At 33.6% G+C, this 21,989-nt stretch overlaps 1 protein-coding gene and 1 long non-coding RNA gene across 5 annotated transcripts in view; both read right to left on the reverse strand.

Moving 5' to 3' along the window:
* The window catches only part of Msp300 (Muscle-specific protein 300 kDa), a 232,951-nt gene that overhangs the window by 90,071 nt on the left and 120,891 nt on the right, over nt 1-21,989 (reverse strand). For all 4 annotated transcript variants that reach the window (XM_017622295.1, XM_017622287.1, XM_017622314.1 and 1 more), the window contains one exon: nt 20,321-20,472. In XM_017622295.1, the coding sequence (XP_017477784.1) occupies nt 20,321-20,472 (152 nt within the window). The remainder of the gene's footprint in view (nt 1-20,320; nt 20,473-21,989) is intronic.
* Nucleotides 5,341-6,914, reverse strand: LOC108367648 (uncharacterized). The gene is made up of 2 exons (XR_001848272.1): nt 6,534-6,914; nt 5,341-6,420 (listed from the first exon to the last, which is right to left on the reverse strand). It is a non-coding gene; the product is annotated as an uncharacterized LOC108367648 (long non-coding RNA).

Consider the following 21,989-nt stretch of genomic DNA (forward strand, 5'->3'; position numbering starts at 1 on the left):
GTTCTTCAATAACAAAAAACGGTACCGAAATGTAAAACCTAAAAATTCCGAAAAGAACCAACACAAAAAAAAAACAAACGTAGCGAGTGTTTCGAAAAAATATTATCGACTCAAGTTTTAAAAATAGAATGCCAGAATATCAAAAAAAAAACAAAAACTACATATGCGGAAAAGTCCCATAGTCATGATGAAGCAAACAAGGTTTCGAAAACAGCCCCAAAGTTTTTCAAAAAAAAAAGCTCCCGGAAAGTAAAGACCAAAAAACCCGAAAAGTCTTGAAAATACGCGGAGATTATCGAAAAAAATATTACAGATTACCTTTTCTTTTTCTGAACTGTTTAGTATTTAGAAATTAACTAAATACCATAGTACTTTAGTATTTAGTACCCTCAAGCACTTAAATACTGAAGTATTTGTTCAGGCAGCTTCTACAATTCACTGTCTGATTTACTATTTTTCCACTCTTAATATCTCAATTCTATTTACTTAAGTATTTAGCAATTCGTAAATACGTAGGAGTTTCTATTATTATTTAGGCATCTCTCTTCTATCCGTATTTTTCCGACTGGGATACTTAGATATGCATACATTTTTATATATATTTGTATGTACATATATATGCAGTAATTGTTGACTTTAAATCGAATGCCCAATTTTTGCAGCTGTCACGTATATGTATATGAAAAATTTGAAAATATTAATTTGAACAAATGGGGAATTTAAGAAAAAAAATAAAAATAACAAAACAGCGAGGAAAATAATTTCCGGTGATTAATGACAAGAACGCTTGGCTTTGATTTATTTAAATTTTTTGTTTAATATTTTTGCCTTTTTATTTTTATTTACTCTCCACTTTTTGTAAATTTTTACCTTTTCATTTCTAATTTTTTTAATTATCTTCCTTCTTTTACTAAATTCAATTTTTTTTTTATATTTTTTTCATTTTTCTTTTTCTTTTCCTAACTTTTTACGGTAGCTTTTCATAGTTCATTTTCCTTTCTTAAATGAGAATTTTTTTTTTTGTAAATTTTGTTGTTTTCAGAATTTTTTTTCCTAAAATACAAAATTGTATTCAATGCCTTCGCCTTCTACTTATCTTTTTTACTCTATTTTCATGTAATTTTCTTTCCGTTTTTTAAGTTCATTATTTTTATTATTTGCCTAAATTTTTTGTTTCCATTTTTTTATTATTCTACTTTTTCCCAAAATTTTAAGAATTTCTTTCAATACCCTCCGTTTTGTTTCATAATTTTTTCACCCTTTCATGAAAATTGGTACATGTTGCTATGTTAACGCGAATTGCTTTTGTTTGCAGATTATTTGTTGTGATTCCTCATTCCTTTGTTATTTATTTATTTATTTCTTTTATTTTTTTTTATTTTAAGTTTTATTTTTAAATTTTCACCCACTTCTGCTGCTTGGCAGACAAGTTGACGTCATCAGCGCGCAGCGCACCACACCCAGGTCACTCATACGCCACGTAGTACATACAGGAATGTACGAGTTTACATACATACATTTATACAAAATTTAAGAATAACAGATGCAAGGAAAGTGCAGCGGATACAAATGTACATATGTACCTGTGTATGTAAATTTAGCAAATGTTTTTTCAATTAAATACTTTTAGATAATTTCAGTGGTTTCAAGTTANTGTATGTTACCGCATAACTTTGGACCACGTCAACCGATTTTGCATCGGAAAGGTAGTGTCTCAGAGGTGGTCCCATACTAATCTGGTTAAGATCCGATCAGCGGATCATGAGATATATATATATATATTTTTTTTATATGGGAGTTGAAGTCGGTTTTTTTTTTGCTAAAAATTACTAGTTAGTCGTAGTGACTTCACGTGACGAAAAATTTTAAGAGCAAAATTTAAAAAAAAATAATAAAATATTAAAAAAATTTAAGAAAGGTTTTGGAAAAAATCAATAAATGAATATTAAAATCCGGCTGCCCTTTGTCAGAGAAAATTTTAGGAATATAGTATATTTACTTACAAGCATAAGTGCTTAAATATTTTGATACTTTTTTTTTGTGCTGTGCCTTTATACTACATATCTGTGTTCATATGGAATAGTAGCTAATGTCGATAGGCTGGCTTTAGTATAATGCGGCATTTACATTGCGAATGATTCAACCGAGCCGTTAAAGAACTTTTCGCAAATAAACGTACAAGAAATAGTTCCGATACTAACAAATGAATATTCTTTTTAAGTCTCATCAAAAAATTCCTTGTCGTTTAAAGGATTTTAAGGAAATGCCGCATTATACTAAATCCAGCTTCTCGACATAAGCTACTATTCCATGCGAAGACAGATATGATTTTTCGTGATTTTCAATGTCATCAGTAAAATAGTTTGGATTTTTATTTTTTGATTTTTTATAAACAAACCTCATAAAAAGTTCAGAAAAAAAAGTAATCCTTTACTTTACGTATAGACTGAGTGGCAGGCGCACATGCCAAAATACCGGCGTCGCCTGTCGCCGGAGATGACGTGCTGCTACTACACACATACATAAACAAAATCTCACAAAGAGCTCACGTACATATATTATACTCCAATGTAGACAAAAGAAATGAAATGTTACGTATGTAAAAATGTATGTATGTATGTGTGTAAGTACAGTCAAAAAAACATAGCCAACATGTTGCTTTTGCGGCTTTTCATAGCGTATTGCGTTTTTGGCTGCGTGCTAACGACAAAAAAAATTAAAAAAATAAAACAAAAAAATAAAATAAAAATAAAAATAAAAATAAAAATAAAAGAAAAACCTAAAACAAAACATAAATTTAAACGAACACACACAGTTCCTGATTAAAGTAGATTACATACATATGTACAAGCTTATTTATAATATTTAAAAATCGCATAAATGCAAAACTTTAAAAAAAATTTAACAAAGTATAACAATGTCAAAACATACTTAAAAATAATGCATAGCTAGAAAATAAATTCGGCGTAATTTTTTCATAGATGCCGAAATGAATTCATTTGCAACTTTTTGTGTTTAATTTGTTTTCTTCTTCACTGTGCTTTTACTATTTTATTTATTTAATAAATTTATGTATATACATACACATATTTATTTAGCTGTACCGGTTCCTTAACTGCAAAAGTGGGCTACTATTTACTAAAGTTCGTCTGATTTCTTATAAGGTTTTTATATGTATTTAATGTTCGAGCATTTTCTATGAAGAGACTAACTAATTGTTCCTCTTTACACCCGAACGGACATTAAAAGCTACTAGTGACTAGTGACTAGCTGAGTTCAAGTTTTCTAGGTCAACACTCTGTCTCCTCTGCCAGTAAATTTCGTTGCTGTCAGAGCTGAGTTTGGGACAACAACAAGGTTCATTAGTGATAAATTAGCGAATAGCCACCAAGTCATTATTCATAAATTAATAACCGGCAAATAACTAAAAAGGGAATCAAACAAATGCTGCTTGGTTATTGAACTATCCGTTCTGATAGGAGTTCTTACATTACTGTCCTTAAGGAGTCCATACGATGCGACTTAATATCGAAAATGGCAATTTGTTGATTCGAGAAGGAAAACTAATGTGGATTTCCTACGAGTCTGGAATATGAAAAACATCACTTCTCACAACACACTCGACCCTTGTGACTTGTTTGCAATTTGTTTTTTCAGAGGCTCTATGAAAAACATGGTTTATCAACACCCATTCTTCCCTCAACTTCTTTATCACCCATTACAGGATTCTCTGAATACATAATACCAAATTTCCACTAGACACTTAATGACAAAAATTTTAATAGCAAATTTAATAGCAAAAAAAAAATGTCCTTGTCATTGCATGTCATTAAAATAGGTAGCCATTAAGCCTACATGAAATTTTTTAAATGGCACTGGATGTTTACTCATTTCAGTGCCTAGTGAAAATCGGTATGTATATATATATTAGGACGCAGTAACTTGTTCGGATCAAAATTTTTCGAAGAAAGTGTGTAGCAAATTCAAATTCTTCGATTGGTCAATAAACTATATACCAAAAATTATGTTTGATCCTTCCGTTTTTCAAAAGAAAAAGCAGTCTATTGTAACTTTGTTGGTCGAACTTTATTTTCATTGTACCAAAAAACTTTAAATTTTCTCTGTTTTGTGAAGTAGTTTCTTAAATATGAAAAAAAAAAAAAAATTTTCTAAATCCAAAATTAATTTCGTTCAAAAAACAAAAACAACAAATACACTGATTTCATTTTTGGTATATAGTTTGTTCACCATTTTTGCTTAGAATCGCACGTAGAATGCGAAAATGTCATACACTTTTTTCGAAATTAAATTACTACGCCCTAATGCACATATATACATGTACTTAGGTATGCATAAACAAATATTCGACATTAATCTAAATATGCCATTAAATATTTTCAGGTGTGCAAATTTAGATATTTGTTTATTTGAGTGTGCATATATAATTTATTTCTTTGTTGAATCAGCTGAAATTTTATTCATACTTTTAGCCATGTTTACGCCGAGGCTTTAGACACGCCACATATTCTGTTTGAAGGAAAAAAGTAAAAATTCTTCGTTAATGACGTTTTTACTGCGCTGTTGAAATTTCAGGCAAAAGCTTCTAAAATAAATCTCGGTGTAACCGCTTTTTACAATGGCAAAACCTTTCATGTTTTTTCGCAAGTCGCTCATGGCTCTAAAATCTCAAATTTCAACATATAACCTACTCTGCAAATTTCAATGTTCAACAAAAAAACAAAACCTCTGACTAATCGCTTGCATTCCTGCCATTTCCGGCATTCGCAAAAAACACCTAACAAAAATTTAAAAACGCGATAAACAAAAATGATATGCAGCAGCGCCGTTCTGGTATAACACGAAAAACTAGAAATTCTAGAAAAACCTACATATGTACATTTGCAAGGCTTTTAACCATGCCAACAGCAACAATAAAGGCAAAAAAAACTAATTTTTTTTTAGAAATTTAAATTTGCGATAAACTGGCTTTCGCACAGCTGTCAAAGTGCTCTTGAGTCCATAAAGTCAGCGGCCAACGAACGAGTCCAATGCGCTGACCACCGGCTGACCTCGCGCAACGTTTTGTTTCTTTTTTTTAGTTTTTATTTTTTTGTTTTCTTGGGGTCTTTAGTTTTAAATCTTTTAAAGCTGAACTTTCTAGTAACTTTTTTTTTCTTACTCAAAAATTTTTTTGCTAATTTACAGTTCAAGCGCGTGCAAATTATGCGGCTTGCGTTTTTTTTTTTTTATTGTTGCTAATGAGTAGAGCAGCAGACGGAAGACAGCGGTTTTTATTATATACTTTTTTTTTAGTTTTTTAAGCTTTTTTTTTTTTTGTTATTTTCGTATGCATAAACAACAAAACGATGACTTAATCGCTGTGCTGTCGCAGCCGGCGTTGTCAAGCCAGTGTTCACGCGTTGCTTCGAATGCGATGACAAAGTTTACGCGACCAAAAAAACAAGCAAACAATAAGCGAAGAACGGTTACAACAGCAGCAGTTTTTAGACTATCTTTTTGTTGTTTGTAGGTATCCCCTCCCTCGGCTGCTGCCTCACGCTCTATGTGTAACCACTTGCTTTGCTGATTACTTTTGTTACCCAGCTTGTTGCTTCGCAGCTTGAACTTATGTATATTTGCTATCCACTGCTAGCTTGCTAGCGTGCTACTCAAGCAGAGTATATCTAAAAACTCTTCTTTTTTTTTTGTTAATTTTCTGCCAACTTCGAGGCAGCAAAAAAACCGTTCTTGCTTTTCTTTCACTTGGAAACAAACCTCTTGCTTTTTTACGACAAATTCCTGTTAATGCTCGCTCGCAGCGCTTTTCTCTCTGTTAGTAGGCAACCGCAATAATTTCTTTAAGGCGAAATTTCTTCGTTGCCTGCTTTCTTTCGTTCTGTTGGTTTTCCTTGCTGCTCTGCTGCTGCTGCCTGTAGATCGTCCTTTTTTCGGTGGCGCTTCGCTTCTTCTTTTAAAGATTTTTTCACTACTAAAAACTAGTAGCAACTCAGTCTTTTGGCTCGTGAAAGTTGGATCTTCCTTGTTTGCGCGTGCAATCGCTTCGCTTTCTCGCTGCTTCTTAGCCTAGTCACGACTGACCCAACCTCCTCTGTAATGCTCCTTCTTTGTATGTGTTGCTGTTGGGAGGAGGCAGGCGTGTGCTTGCTTTTTGCTTGTTGAACTGCGTAGAAAATGCGCTCTGTTTTTTTTTTTTTTTTGATAATAAAATGCAGAGTTCTTTCTTCTTTTTGGTCTTTGGTTAAAAACTCCTTCAGGCTCACTTTGGTTTTGTAGCGTTTGAAGGTCGCGTTACTCATACGCCACGTGCCACCAAAGCGCTCCAGCGCGCACTTATAGTACAAACTGCTGTACAAGCAAATCCTTGAATGTGTGCGTAACCTCGCTGCACGTACGATCAGCCTTGCGAAATATGCAAGAAAAAAAGATTAAATTTTTTTTTTTATATTTAAATTTAGTTCTCTGCTTTGAAGAGCAAAAACAAATAAAAATAAAAACTTGCAATTTCGTTATACTTTTTTCTGGGTTACGCGCCGCCTGCAAAAATCTGCTTCTTTCGCTCGTTTGCGCTGCCTTGAATTTCGTTTTACTATTTCGTTTGAAATTCTTTCACTTTATAAGTATATTTTTAGTATAAAATTTTTTATTTTTTTGTAACTACAGCTTTTTTAGAATGTCTATTTTATTCTGCTGTGTATTTGTTTTTTATTTTTTATTTTATTCTTTCGCTCGTTTAACGCACGTTTTCTTTTATTTTTCTTTCTTTTTATACATATGTATGTATTTGTAATTCCTTTCGAAATTCCTTTCTCTTTCGCTTAAGCTGATGATGCTTCTTTATTATTTTCCAGCCATCCAGTAAATCACATCCGCTTTCCTCTAACGCTAAATTCCAACTGATTTTTATTGAAATTATTTTGGCAACCTCAGCGACGATATTCGTCATTCGATCGAGAACCGGCCAAGTGCAGCATATACATATGCGTATGTGTGTAGGTAAGTGTTGTGTAAAAGCGTGGTGATCTTGTCGCTTACTCGTTTTGTAGGCTATTTCGATCGCAGCACTAGCACTTTATTCACCACTCATTAAAAATGCTGCCGTGTCGCAGGTTTCTTTTATTTTTATTATTTTTTGCTTATTCTGGCTGTGCCATCATTTTCAAGTACTTGCCATTTTTCTATTATTTTTGTTATTGTTTTTATTTTTCTAGCACATTTTTAGCTAACAAATTTGCACATCAAAATTTGTTTTAATTGCTTTTGAGCGCATTTTTTTTTTTGCACTTGAGTCTTCTACTTATAAGTTACGAAAATCACGAAATTATGAATCAACATTTTTAACAGGGGAAATTTTCTTATACTTACATGTATGTACATACATACATACACCTCCCACTTGAGCTGCCTTTCGCGGTATACATTTAAACGCTTCATACACAGTAAAGTCATTTGATAAGCTCACCAGTATCTAACCGGCATAAAAAAGCCGGCTGTAAAGTCCATTAAGCACATGTACGCTTAAGTATTTATATGTATATGCATGTCTGAACGTGTGTTTGCATTTTTGCAAACTTGAAAGAGCGATAACAATGAACAATAAAAACTTACTTGCATACTTGTATAACGTTTTGAGTTGCTTGCATGGTGGAGAGAGCAGCAAGCAGGTATGGTGAAATTTAATCGAATGAGATATGTATATGTATGTATTTGTATACAGCAGGAGAATAGCTATATACTATAGAGTAGGCGAATTTAAGCAAAATCTAGAGCAATGGAAACGAAACGTTCATTTGATAAGGCCTTCTCTTTGTGTGAACAAAAAATGAGCGTACAGTTGTTAACATAACTATACGTACATAAATCTCCGCTCAGCTGCACATTGATCCTATACAATTTATGGACGATTTTCGACTGGGGTTTCATAACGACTGGAATTTCAAACAAAAATATTGAGAAGAGAAATCCTAACTACCATTTCATGTAAGTGAACTGGCTCATCTTAACAACAGGCATGCCACTACTCACCATAGTAGATTGAGTGTAACCCGATAAATAACTCAACTCTTCACATGCCTGGGTTCTGTTTTTGGGTTGTGTACTGCATTTGTCTTATCGTGACAAACAATTAAAGGAAACTGCTAAAGAAGAGAATTTTTGTATCGTTTGGAGAAAAAACACGCGCAATATAATAGATATTCCAAAACAAGGTTCAGGTAATTTTAATGATGGGAATACCCCTAGATGGGTTTTTGGGTTTTTGTTCAAATCGTAGCCTAGCATCTGAGATCACAGGGTTTGTTAAGAAAAGTTTCAAGTAGTAAAACAATTGCCTGCCACTGTATGTATGTACATAAAATACTTTTGCATAGGGCAAATGTTATGGAAAATTTTCATCTGCCCATTGGCCAGTAATCTGAAGAGGCAGCTGAATATAACAAAAAGGATTTAGGGAGATTCCTGCATCGTGCTTGGCCGAAATCCGAGTGGAGAGTGAATACTTTAGTAGTATCTGTAGAAATCTAGCCGCATTTGCGGCCGGGGCACGGACTCTGGAGGCCCCAACCTTTGCCAAAGTCCCTAGCGGCATAGACTGGGAGCAAATCTAGGAGGAGAGTGGGGAGCTAATGCCAATCTACTCTTCTTTAGCGTCGCAAGAGAACTAATCTCTTTTAGTGTATGTGGTTTGCGAAGCAGCTCACTGCCGAAGACCCTCCAATGACGGATTTGGTCCTCGTTCACAAACCCAGAAGAGCAGGAGAATGGGGAAGAATCGGGAAGCGAATCGCAAGCAGGGAAACCCTCTTGTGTTGTTGACCGAACTCCTGCTGTCGCTGCATGCAGTAAGCGGCCCAGGTCTACGAAGGTTACTCCAGAAGCCAGAGTGGGACCTTGGTGGATGCACCGGCATCCAAATCCGCTGGAGAAGAGAAGGAAAACTGCGGCGACAACGACCAATGCCACCTCCGGGGAAGACGGGCATTCTTGTGGAATGCTGCGAGAACCGGAACGTCGGGTTGATATTTTCTTGCGATGTTAATGCCCCATAATAATATCTGGAGCAGCAGCAAATGCAACGCATGGTAAAATCGGCGTTTCGAGTATATTCTTTCAAGTAGGCTGAGTATATTGAATGTTGGCTCTAAGCCAACATTTGTTACGCCCAGAAGGCAAGAAGTGATTGATCTTACCCTATCTAACTCTTGGTTAGGGTGATCAGTCGTAAACTGCGCAGTTCTGGGTGAATACTCGCTCTCGGACCACATTTTTAAAAATTCAACGGCTTTATTAACGCAATTTGCCTAGACTTAATTGTTTGTTTAAAGCGAGTGTAAACCCATTTCAACAACTTTTTTGTTCTGCTCCCCTTTTGGTTTATTTCTTTTTAATTGTTTGCTTGTTATTCCCAAAAAACGCCAGTTTTGCATAAAAAATTACGCCACCACTCAGCGCAATGACAACAAAATAAATATTAATAAATTTATAATTACGCGATTACCTCACTCGGCGTTCATTTTGGTTGGTTGGCAAGCAAAGCGCGCGACCGGCAGTCAGCAAGCCATTCATTTTTTTTTTTTAATAATCGCGCGCCTGTTTGTTAGTGTGAAATTTTTCATTCTCATCCATTCTTTTTTCGGGCAAAGATAAATTTGTATATAAATTTGAATATTTTAAAGTGTCGAAAAAGGCAAAAAATCACAGACACAAAAAAAATAAAAATATTATAAAATGCTAAATGGACGTGCAGAATAAAAGCGATAAAGTAAAAACAAATAAATATTCGCCATACAATTGACAATGTCGGCCGGCCGCGGCGCATCGATCAATTTGGCTGCTTACGTGCAACCGTAAATGTCAGCACAAAGTTGTAGCTGGCACCTAAAACAAGCAGTGCAAAATCATCAGACATATTTACACACATACGTACATGCATACATATGTACCCACACAAGTGTCAAGTGTGTACTGAATTTGGTTTCCATGGCATTTGAGATCAAGTGCATGCAAATGTTGGTAACCTGTTTGTGAATGGTCTGCGAATGTCTCTTTGTCTAGCTGGTGCGCTGTGCATACATCTGTAGCTTCCAGGCGCCGGAACAAGCGCTTGTCGCGCGATCTCTGGCCAACACAGATTTATTTAGTCGAATTTCACTTTGGCACTCACTCACTTTTGCAAGTGACCCGATTTGAAATTTTATATTTTTTTGTTTTTTATTTAGATTTTTTTTTTCTGCTTTGCTTTAAATAGCACGCGTACTCGCGCATCATGGCTGACTGCCACATATTTTGCATTTCTTTATTTTCATTTTGTACTAAATACATAAATACATATGGTCATACTTATCTACTTTTGCAGCGCATAAACTCACTCACTTGTATACATACAAAAATACATACACGTCCATGCATTTCGGCTAATTAGCGCCATTCTGTCACTAAATGCTGCTGTCACTTTGACCACCAAACAGCATGTGGCATATGTGTGTGCTCGCATTCCTTAATTTTTGTTTGGTAAATAATTTTAAATATTCCTTCACCCAAATATCTAAATTATCATTACGATGAAGTCATTTATTTGTTTACCATCACTGTAGTTGGGGTTCCATTACTTGACTTTATTTTGCTTCCTGCCTTGTCAATTGTATATAATATCGACATACTATATACATTAGACTGCATCACTCCCCTTACAACAAAAAAAAATCGGTACTGTATTTCCAGTGAAATTATAAAATCTATTATATTTTAAGATGGCCACCAAAATATTTCGGAAAATTATTAAGAGTTGCGTGAGCTGGACCGATTTAAAAATATCTCCGAAAATGGAGTTTTTTATGAATAAAATTAGATTCTTAGAGTTTTTTTTTAATGCCATCAAATGACAAAACGGTTTAACTTAAAAAATGTGCATAAAATTTTTTTTAAAAAATCAAAAAGAAATTTGAACGGAATCGTAATGAGATTTTTTCAAAGATTGGTATAAGAAAAACTTCAATAACTGAACCTAAACTCTTCCGATTTAGACTTGTGAGCAGGGGCCCATAATGACAATTATTTCATCCTGGAAGTCGTCCAAATTTTCGTAAGAATTATAAAAGTCTTTTGATAAGAATTATGTGTGAGTTAATTTTTTAAGTCATCGAGAAGTATTATTTTAAGACTTATATAAGAGAAGTCTTTTCATAATAATTATCAGCGAGATAAATATTTTTAATTCTTCAAAAACGTTTATTTTGAGACTTATATTATAAAAGTCTTGACATAATAATTATGATTGAGATAAATATTTTTAAGTCTTTAAAGACTTTTATTTGAGACTTATATTATAAAAGTCTTTTGATAATAATTATGATTGAGATAAATATTTTTAAGTCTTCAAAGACTTTTATTTGAGACTTATATTATAAAAATTGCGAAAAAATTGTGTATATAGTCCCGAACGGGCCTCAAACCAAGCCACAACTGGCCCTAACTACTCCCCATCTAACCCCGAACTGTTCCCCAACAAATCCTGAAATGCTCCTGAACAAGTCCCGTCTTTTAAGACTTAAAAAATTTTTTCGCGCTCATAATTATTATACTTGGCGATGCAGTCTAATATGCATAGGTATGTAACATGCATGTTCGGGATTTCTAATGCTTGTTTAAATATTTGCTTGTTTTTTTTCTAACAGTTTTTGTTTTTTTTTTGCTACTATCCAGCAATTAAATTTGCATTTAGTCATTCCAAATGTACGAACGCCGCCCAATTCGCGCCAGATGACACATGTTTTTGTGTGCGCATTTCCAAAATTTTTTTATATATTTGCGCATGTCGCAATTGCATTAGAATTTATTTGTGAAATTCTTGAGATTTCGGGTATTAAAATGTTATGCACAAACGAGTATGTATTTACATATGATTGAATTTTTTTTTAGTACATTTTTGGTAATAAATAGAAAATGACGCCACTAGATGACTTTGGCGAGCAATGAAGCTTAAAAGAATTACTGAAAATATAATTTGAATGCCTTTTATAATACACATACATATGTAAGAATGTATTTGTATATATTTGTCATCAACTGCATAACACATTTGCGTGCAAAATATCAGTAGAATATCACGTTCTGAGTAGTATGAGAAGTAACCAAGTTGTTTGTTAAGTTATCAGGGTTCTTTCAAGAGAAATGTTAATTTGTTGGCCGGACAATTTCTTAGCACCCCTCCAAGAACAGAGAGTAGTTGTTAGTCGACTTTGAAATGTTTCCATTTTCATCTGACACACTGATGGAATCATTTGAGTTTAGTTTATTTCATTTTCAGAGAACGTATTTTTAAATAGTTTTGAAGTAGTTTTCATCTACAGGTCGGAAGGCTTTAATATAGCCTGTCTATCAACATCGCGCTGATCTACATATTTCCAATAGTTACGCTTGAAGCTCGCATTTTGCTTCTATAAAATACCAATCTACCGTTCTTTGGATAGGATAGGATGAAAGAGGCAACCATGCGTATATGTATTTATATTTTTCTCTGTGTAAATCTTATTATATTTAGAAGACTGATTGGTATGCAAATGTTCCTAGATTTATGCTAATTAATACGCAAAGAAAATAAATTAAGAGTGATTTCAGTGGTTAATGCGTCATTATCGCACTTTTATGTTTGATCTTTTTTGCAAGTGAAAGAAACAAAGTAATAAGACGCAGGAGTAGCGTACCATATATATTCTTACTGCTTCAGCATGCGTAAGATTTAATAGTTAAATTATGCATTCAACTATACATATATTCTTTCCATAAAAAAGAAAATTATGCAATTACGTCAGACTGTTTTCGCTCACAAAATATGCGATAAAATCTGGAGAATACGAACAGATATTAATTGCTTCTAGTGTCGAAAGATGACATCAACTTTTGATGCTTCCAAGAAATATTGAGAATATAAATATGCACTGTGCGTTATTCAATAGCAGACACAAGGCATACAAAACAAAAAAAAAAAAAACACAGAAAGAAGAAAGGCAGTGTGGCATCACTCAACAAAAAAGTAAAAGTATATTTGTAAACAAGTATTAAGGCACAAAGTAAATAATTAATGAAAATAAATAACTAAATGAAATAAAGAGTATAAAGCTGGAAATCAATTCTCAAGTCTGTGTGTGAAAAAAAAAAACAAAAAAATAAAAATAAAAATAAAAATCATGGACAACGAGTTCGCCTGCAATAAAAATAGAAAGCAATTAGTCTGCCATTAGAAAAGTTGTTTTCTTGTTTTGTTTCCCGAAACTCTAAAATGGATGACACTAAAAATATCCAAAAAATGCCTTCCATTATAGTACTCTGCAGCTGTCAACACGCAACTCTAATAAATCTAGATATGTACACTAAACAAAAAAAAAAAAACATAAACCACGCAACACTAACATTTTCAATCTGTTTGTTTACTTATTTTTTCGAGAGTGGATAAAAAAACAAAAACTACTCAAAAATCACGCAAGCATATACAAAACATTTTTGGTAAGCATGAACGACCTCGAAAATTGTAAAAGCTTGCTGTGCTCTTAGCTTTTTCCGAAAATTTGCTATTAACTAGATATGATTTTATGACACACCAATACAAGTTAGAGATTTGTGGTGAATTTCTTGCGGTGGCCAATAAAACAACGAAAGATAAATTTATCTTGAAACGATACGAAATGGAAACGGAAACGAGCAGCTTTTGAAGGTGCAAGAGCATAAGAAGGAGAGGCATTGCGATTGAGAGATAGAGGGAGAGAGAGTGGCTACAATCATATGGGTGAATGAAAGCTCGGCGAAAAAGCTTGGGAGTATGTGAGCAAATGTTGCTAAACACACAGCAACATGCAGCATGTTGTCACACAATGTTTCCTTATTTAATTAACTATTTGTGTTCCCTAAACTTTGGTTAGCCACTAATGACGTGCCGGCGCAGGTATGTATTTGCTACCGCTGGCCAATAAATAATAAAACAAACAAAAATCTATTTCTTGCTATTTTCTAAATTTCACGTGACTTAAGAAATATTCACGCTCAGCATACGCGTTGTCAACACTAAAAATAAATAGTGGTCGTACAGTTTACCTTAAGAATTTCGCAGACGCATAAAATATAAACTCACATACATATGTACTTATGTACAGTGGCGGGAAATTAAATAGGGACGCAAGATTTTAACAAGTTGTTGCTAATTTCTTTTGTTTATTTAATGTGTATAATTTTTAATTTCAACTTTGTAGAAAAAAATTAGAAAAAATTAACTAAATTCATAAAAAAAACTCGCTAAAATCAACGGAAAGACCCAGGTACTACAAGCATGCACTTTATTATACTAAAATTTAATGGGCTACAAGACTGCAACCCAGACTTTTTAAAAATAAAATTCCGAATAAAGAATGAAATTCTTCGTGTTTATACCAAAGTTTTAAATTTTGAGTTACATAGTTTTTGCTCTACAGTGAGCTATACTTTTTAACAAAAAAAAAACGAAATTAAATAAACAAAAAACAAATGCAGTAAGAACTTGTTAAAATATCGGGTGCGTAATTATATGACCGCCACCGTACATCCACATACACATATGTACTAATGTGCGACTTTAGTACGACTAGAAATGTCGGATAACAGCGTTAATGTCATTTTATTGGCAACAACGAAAGAAATCAAATCAGATCGAGTACTAAATTCAATTAATCGTTATCAAGCCACAAACAATTGAGGAAACGACGGCTCTCAACCTCTAGGCAGAATGGCGCTAGATATGACATTGATATATATGTTTGTATGTCCNTGTTAAACATTCATAAAAAATCGCTAATATCTGCTATCATTAAATGGTAATAGGTCATATATAGACACCCGGCTAATAAAGAAATTCATTTAAACAAATTTTAATACATATATGAGATGATCGTAAACGAAAAATAATCAATAAAAAAAGGTACCGGTCCCCGACGTAATAGAAAAACTGCAGCCGGTCCGTCACACTCAAAAGTTTGACGAGCACTGCACTAGACCATATCAGCAAAAAAAGTATTTTGCAAAGCAAATTCGAAAAAAAAAAATTTGCCCGAACGCAGGGGTCGCCTTTTAAAAATTTTCGTCATATCTTCGGCATTTACAGTCGGCTCTTAAAATATGTATGATACATTGATGTTCTCTTATCTCGAGGAGAAGAATTTATGTCGTCCAAAGGACCCCTTTCTTGTTCGTACCCACCGGATCTCAGTTCTCATCATCCTAACGTATCACCCTAATGTCAGTAAATTGCATCTCTTCCAAATCATTAAATTTTTGCTGAAGAAGTTTTTTGATTGGAAGTTTTTAGTAGAACTATTTAAAAAAATAATAATAATAATAATAAAATTATTGCCGATAAATGCGGCCGAATAATGTAAAAAGGCAACCCCTGCGTTCGACAATAAACAAAAAATTTTTTTTCGAAATTGCTTTGCAAAAATACTTTTGCTTGTAGGGTGGTACGGTCTAATGTACACATATGAATAATATCGTCGATGTTTTTGCAAAACCGCCGCCCATCGCCCAATTGCAAAACCGTCGTATATTATTCTGCTGTACTGTGGTTTCGTAGCTAGGCTCCAAGACTAAAAATATCACTGGAAAATTCGATTTTATCCGAATTTTAGCAACACAAAGTTCGATTTCAAAAATTCGCCATTTTGGAGCTAAAATTCGATTAACATTCGAATATCGTATTTACCCATCCCTACTAAGAACCATAGAAAGTCTTGTGCAGAGAAGTAAGGCTCAATTGGGTGTTGTGCCGAAGTGTGAGCGAAAATGTATACAAATTACTTTCGTGGCAAAGAGATATCTCTCTAATGCCAAATGCCCAGTATGCACCATCCAATCCATGTGAATAAAGTTGCACTGAAATTCTGTTTATTTCTTCACTGTCCTACTAATCTCTTTACTATTCCTCGAATAAATCTGCTACGCGGAAGCAGCTACTTAGGAAATAAGTATGAATCTTAATAAAACGCTCGAGTTCTTTACATTCACATACCTCGGCCCGGCCCCTGTGTGTAATTAAATCAATTTGCATTGCCTTGAAACAAACCAGCAAACCAACAAAATACATAAATAAATACGCACAATGATACCATGGATAAACGCTTCAGAGCACACAGACAGTTGGCATATCAATAACAAAACCGCAACGACTCTAATTGCCATTAGGTGAGCTAGAGGAGATCTTACCGCAATTGTGGCCTTGTGGCCACTTGCTGCCTTTAGTGTCGGGTATCTCACATTATCACGAACACCACACTTATACATATCTAGATAGTAAAATTAAGACATTTTTCAACAGATTTGTAGACACTCTGATAGCGATTACAAGTGCGAATGAAGTTATGCAATTGTGAAAGCAGCGCCAACCAATTTGAATGAGTGAAAACTTTGAAAGTAACTATGTATGTATACAAAATGTAGAAAAACCGCAACGATCGCATTGAGTTACTAAAGATGTGGTTCACAATAGATAATATTAATGCAACAGGTTGTAATAAATCAGCAGCGGCAATTATTTGGAGAGGGAAATACGTTGGCATGTATGTAAATAGGAGAATGCCGTAGTGTAAGGTATGAAGTAGATGTAGGCGCCAGCGCAAATTACAAGCGTCACATTATTTACTAGAATTTCCGGTAAATGGTTAGCGATAAGATTGCAAATAATAGTTAATTATAGTTCGATATATGATTTTCTATTTTTCAATATATTTTGACTCGCCTAAAAGCGAAGCGTAGTGGGTGCATCTGTTGTCAAAAAAAATAATAAATGAGGTGCAGTCGCCAATTCCATGGGGTTTGGTTGAGGCGTTTACACAAGTTGTTAGATATTTTTTTTTTAATAGAAAGCAATATTTCGAAAATGGGTTTGTTGGTGTAACACATATCTTCTTAAATTCAGTAACAAAGCAAATGCAGCAAAAACCATTACTAGAACGCATAGAAATATATCAAAATAATATTCTAGATCTACAATTCCAGTAACAAATTAGTGAAGAAAGCTTTAAATTCTAAAACTTATTAATTTTCTTGGAAGGAGAAGCAGTGACTACAGTCACTAGTTTTCCAATGTCGAATAATTCTTAGATCGTATTCGCATACAATGGTGGAAACGAAATCTAATGCCGAATTTCCACTAGGCAATAAAATTATAAAAAAAAACAAGTAAGAGCAGCGCTGTCTTCGGCTATGCCTTTCATGAGCATCTGAAAATTTTACGTTAACAGATTACTGCATTTGAAAAAATTTATATATTCACAGCAGACATAGATAGAGGAGATACATATATAAAAAATTCTAGCTAAACAATCAGAGGTATGGAAGATATACCTTATATAGCACCAATCTAAGTGATTTTCACTGCTGTGTGATCGGTACGTAAACCGGTAACACAATTTAATGGGTTTAGCTTCCTACATAAAGGAGATACATATATCGCAAAAACTGGTATCTGAACAATCAGTGGTACAAGAGATTAAGATTATACAGCATAGATTTTGACGATTTTCTCAGTAGACTTTGTATTATTATTTAAAAAATAGCTTACGAAATTTATCGATTTTAGCTGTCCAAATAAAGGAGTTTTACAGTAAAACCATAAAAACATATCTGAACAATCAGTTGTATGGGGGCAATAAACAGGTTATAGTGACCCGATCTTTATTAATTTTACTGTAAACTTTCTGTTGATAATGAGTGAAAATAATGCGAAATTTCATGTTTCTAGATGCATAGATGGAGTAGTTATAACAAAAAATCGCATATCTGAACAATCAGTTGTATGGGAGCTATATGTAAAAGTGACCCGATCTTTGTTGTTTTCACTGTAAGTATTCTGTTAATAATGAGTGGAAACGGTGCGAATTTTGATGTTCCTAGCTGCATAAATGAAGAAGTTATGGCAAAAAATCGCATATCTGAACAATCAGTTGTATGGTGGATATAGGTTGTAGTGACTCGATCTTCGCCATTTTCACTGAAAGTATTCTTTTGATAATAAGTTACAACAGGGCAATTTCATGTGTCTAGCTACTTAAATGGAGGAGTTATAACGAAAAATCTTATATCTGAACAATCAGTTGTATGAGAGCTATATGTTATAGTGACCCGATCTTTGTAATTTTCACTCTACATTATAAAAATACACCCACCTACCAAATTTGATCCGGATATCTCGAAAACTGAGATACTAGATTGCATACAAACAGACGGACAGACAGACAGACGGACATGGATAAATCAACTCGGCTAGACGTTCTGATCATATAAGTATACATTTTAATGGGTCTATCTCTTTTTGTTCTGGTACTTACAAACATCGGACCAAAGTTATAATACCATTTCATGCCCATGAAAGGTATAAACATTTGTGTCATTTAATGAATAAATAGATATATACATAAATGCCGTAAAGAAATGCTCTCAATGCCAATTTTTATTAACAAAAATACGATTAGTTTTAATTTCAAAATTAAGTCCATAAAGTTTTTCCCATTTAGCTGCGTTTCACCAAACTCATTTAAGTGGAAATTAATTTTAATTTAATGTTTTATTCAATTATCGATTAATTCTTTCAGTTTCAATAAGCTCTTTATCTAAATGAGTACAAATATGGCAGCACCGTGCTAAAAGTGGTAGTAAAAGCATGGTTAGTATACAAGTAAACAGCAGATCTTATATAATATTGTGGTGTGTATATATTGATCAGTTGATTAAATATGTAACATATCTGAGTGTGGTTATTCTGATTTAATTTTTATTTAAGTGAAGAACATAGGTCACTTAAATTAGTATTAAAAACAAATAAAAATTGATTGGTGAAACCAAAAATACGAAAATTAACATAATTTTCACGTAAATGATTATGTGAAACGCAGCCTTAAGGTCTAGTGTAAATCCGGCATAAGGCTGTTTATACAACTTTAGACTCTTTTGGAATTTTTAAGCAAACTTCTGCCATATTTTTCCAAAAAAAAAATAGTTGAACACATTTTTTCTTTGGGCTTTCTCTATACATCCCGCACTACCAATATTAAGTGCATGACCCGTCTTCCCTCAAAGAAGGAATGAACATTGTAAAAATTCGATGAAAGATAAGTTGGTGGTGGGGTTTGTACGGACCAGTTAGGTATATCTTACAGCTTCCGCCTTTGCCGACTTTTCAGCGTTTTTTTATGGCGAAGCTGATGGCTATCTCAGTGCCCGCATCACTGGTACCACTGTGTTAAGATTCCTACTCATGATATCTACATTTTCACTGAACGCCAGGCAGCTATTAAATCACTGGCTGTCTTCAAAATTAGTTGCTCAATGCCGCTGATCTCTTAACGAGGAGACATTCCGTCCACACATTGCTTGGGTTTCTGGCTTTTGCGTCATTAAGGGGCGCGTCGTTGTACGACATCGTCGGATACAGATACTAAGATAAGGGATACTCTTGTGATCAATCTTTAAGCATTTAAACTTCAACTGAAAGAAAAATTGGCAGTAATTGCCAATGAAAGATCTGGCAAGCCATAAACGTTCAACGCTAAGTCTCTACTCAACTAACGGAGGCAAGACTTCTGCATTGTAAATGGATTTCTTACCGGACATTGTATGACTGGATTACACGTACACAGACTGGACGCAGCTTGAAATGACTGCATGTATGAGGACGGGTTTCCTATTCCAAAAATTTTCCTAGTCATTATCCGGCTGTAGCAAAAGCTCTTGGCAGTTACTTCTTTAATAATCTCAATGACTTCAAGGCACAGGTAATGTAATGGTATTTTTTGGGTTTTCGGGATATGAACTGATAAGTTCGATCAATACGCGTCAAACGACATACCACTTGCTGAGTAATAGGTGGTAAAATTTCAACATTTTGAACACCTTTAGCGTGCCCAAAAGATTTTTTAAAGGGGTGTCTCGTACAAAATTGGGCAGCTGATATTTTAAGGACCATCCTAATATGCATACATACTTAACATTTATAAATTTATACTCGTGTTCTTATTCCAATTCGTACTCCTATTTTTTCTTGTCTTGCTTCATATTTACTAAATATAAAATACTATTTTGGTCCATAATCGTTTTCGCATTCGTTTTCCTAGTTACTTCCAAAACAACATCCATATTATTATATTATTATTACGTAGTTATGTTTATGCATATGTACATCACAAAATATGCAAATTTTCCACGGGCTGACTGCATTTCCGTCTGTTTTCATATACATACGTGTATCACATGTTACATTTCAAAATTTTTTTACTTTCTGGGTACTCACTTTGTTTGCTGCTGTACTAAGTTATCCACTTTGGCCTGTAGGGCCTGCGATGTGGGTTGGTGAACTTCCCCAAGGAATGTGACGATTGATTTTGAGAGCGTCTCAATCTCTTTATGTGATGATTTAAGTTCTTCAGATTCGGCGAGTATTTCCTAAAAAGATGAAAAGAAGACAAAATTGCACAAAATAAATACAGTGATCATAAAGAAATTCGACTTCAATAAGAAAAAAATAATAATCTGAAATTGTTGACATGTCTTGTGAAGTGGGTACTAAGTATATTTTAACGGAAATTGTAGGATTCTTACCTAATACTATTTTTTTCGAAGATAGCGATGCTCAAAATTGTGTTTTCTAAATTCGAATTACTAGGTCACTAAATACCGAATATGATCGTATGAATACTTAAAGTATTTAAATGTATTTACTTATTTTCACAGCAGTGGGTATAAAAGTATGTATGTAGTTACTTTTACGTAACAAAATTCATATCGTATCGAAATATGTAGTTTAGGTCCATATAGTAGGATTTCACGAGGAATAATTTTTAAGAATATTTTAACCCTCTAGCGACTGCCCAAATGCCATTTTATTCAAACTTTCAAAAAAATAAGGATACCTGCATTTTTTCTAATCGGTTAATATTTAACGGAGCCGGCGGGCTTTTAAGTTTTCCTTACAGAAATCTTCCAACAATAAATAGAATTGTGATGCACTTTTTACTATTAACTATTCAGATTCAAAAAAACATGCGTAATGTGGCTACGAGCACATAAAATAATTCATTTTTTGTATATAAGAGATGAGATTATCGGCTATGAAAAATTTTTGTTAGTAAAATTTTAAAGTTTAATGTGCATTTTAAAAATTTAATTGTTTGAAGATTTCCGAAAATTTCAAAGCCGTGGGGGAAAAAATTTTGGAGAACCTTTATGTACACTGATGTACTTAAATCTAATTTTATTAAATTAAAAATCTTATCATAAAGTTGTCTCCGAATCAAATTTGATAAGCGATGGCGGAAATTCGTTTCAAAATATATCACAAAGCCTTTTCTTTTGAAAAAAAAAAAAACTTCCTATTACATTTTTAAAACTATGTATAACTATTTAGTAAGGATGCCACATGGCGCATGCGAAATATTTATTTGCACAAATGTGTTAATAACGTTGGCTAATAGCATTAATGTAAGTACATATGTATGTATATATTATGCAGATTGCATTCATTAGTATTTTGGTATACCGGTAAAGGAAATCACACTATGTGAAATTATACGATTCATATACCATCACATTTTCTACAATAGCTAGGTATTTGCAATGTGTTGCCATGCGCTTTTACAAAATTTGAAATCGGTTGCTTAATTCAAATAATTGTATCTAAGTCAGCTAGACCTAATCAGTATATAGCTTAATTTTTCAATTAATTAAGATGTTCTTGAACATTAATTTGACTCATGGCTCTTTCAACACAAGACCACGAAATTTGGGGTTAGTCAAATAAAAACTAAGTATTGCAAAGTAGCATAATTACACTACAGTTTGTAGATACATACATTAACATCGCCTCATACTAGTGTCCGATTTTTTTTGCAGCAACTCAGCATCATTTAAATTAGCTGTGACTTTTTTTGGCAAACGTAGGTATGTATATAAGTACATATATG

Source organism: Rhagoletis zephyria, unplaced genomic scaffold (genome assembly GCF_001687245.7).
Source record: "Rhagoletis zephyria isolate East Lansing unplaced genomic scaffold, Rhagoletis_zephyria_1.1 Rzeph_scaffold_00047, whole genome shotgun sequence".
Lineage (NCBI taxonomy): Eukaryota > Metazoa > Arthropoda > Insecta > Diptera > Tephritidae > Rhagoletis > Rhagoletis zephyria.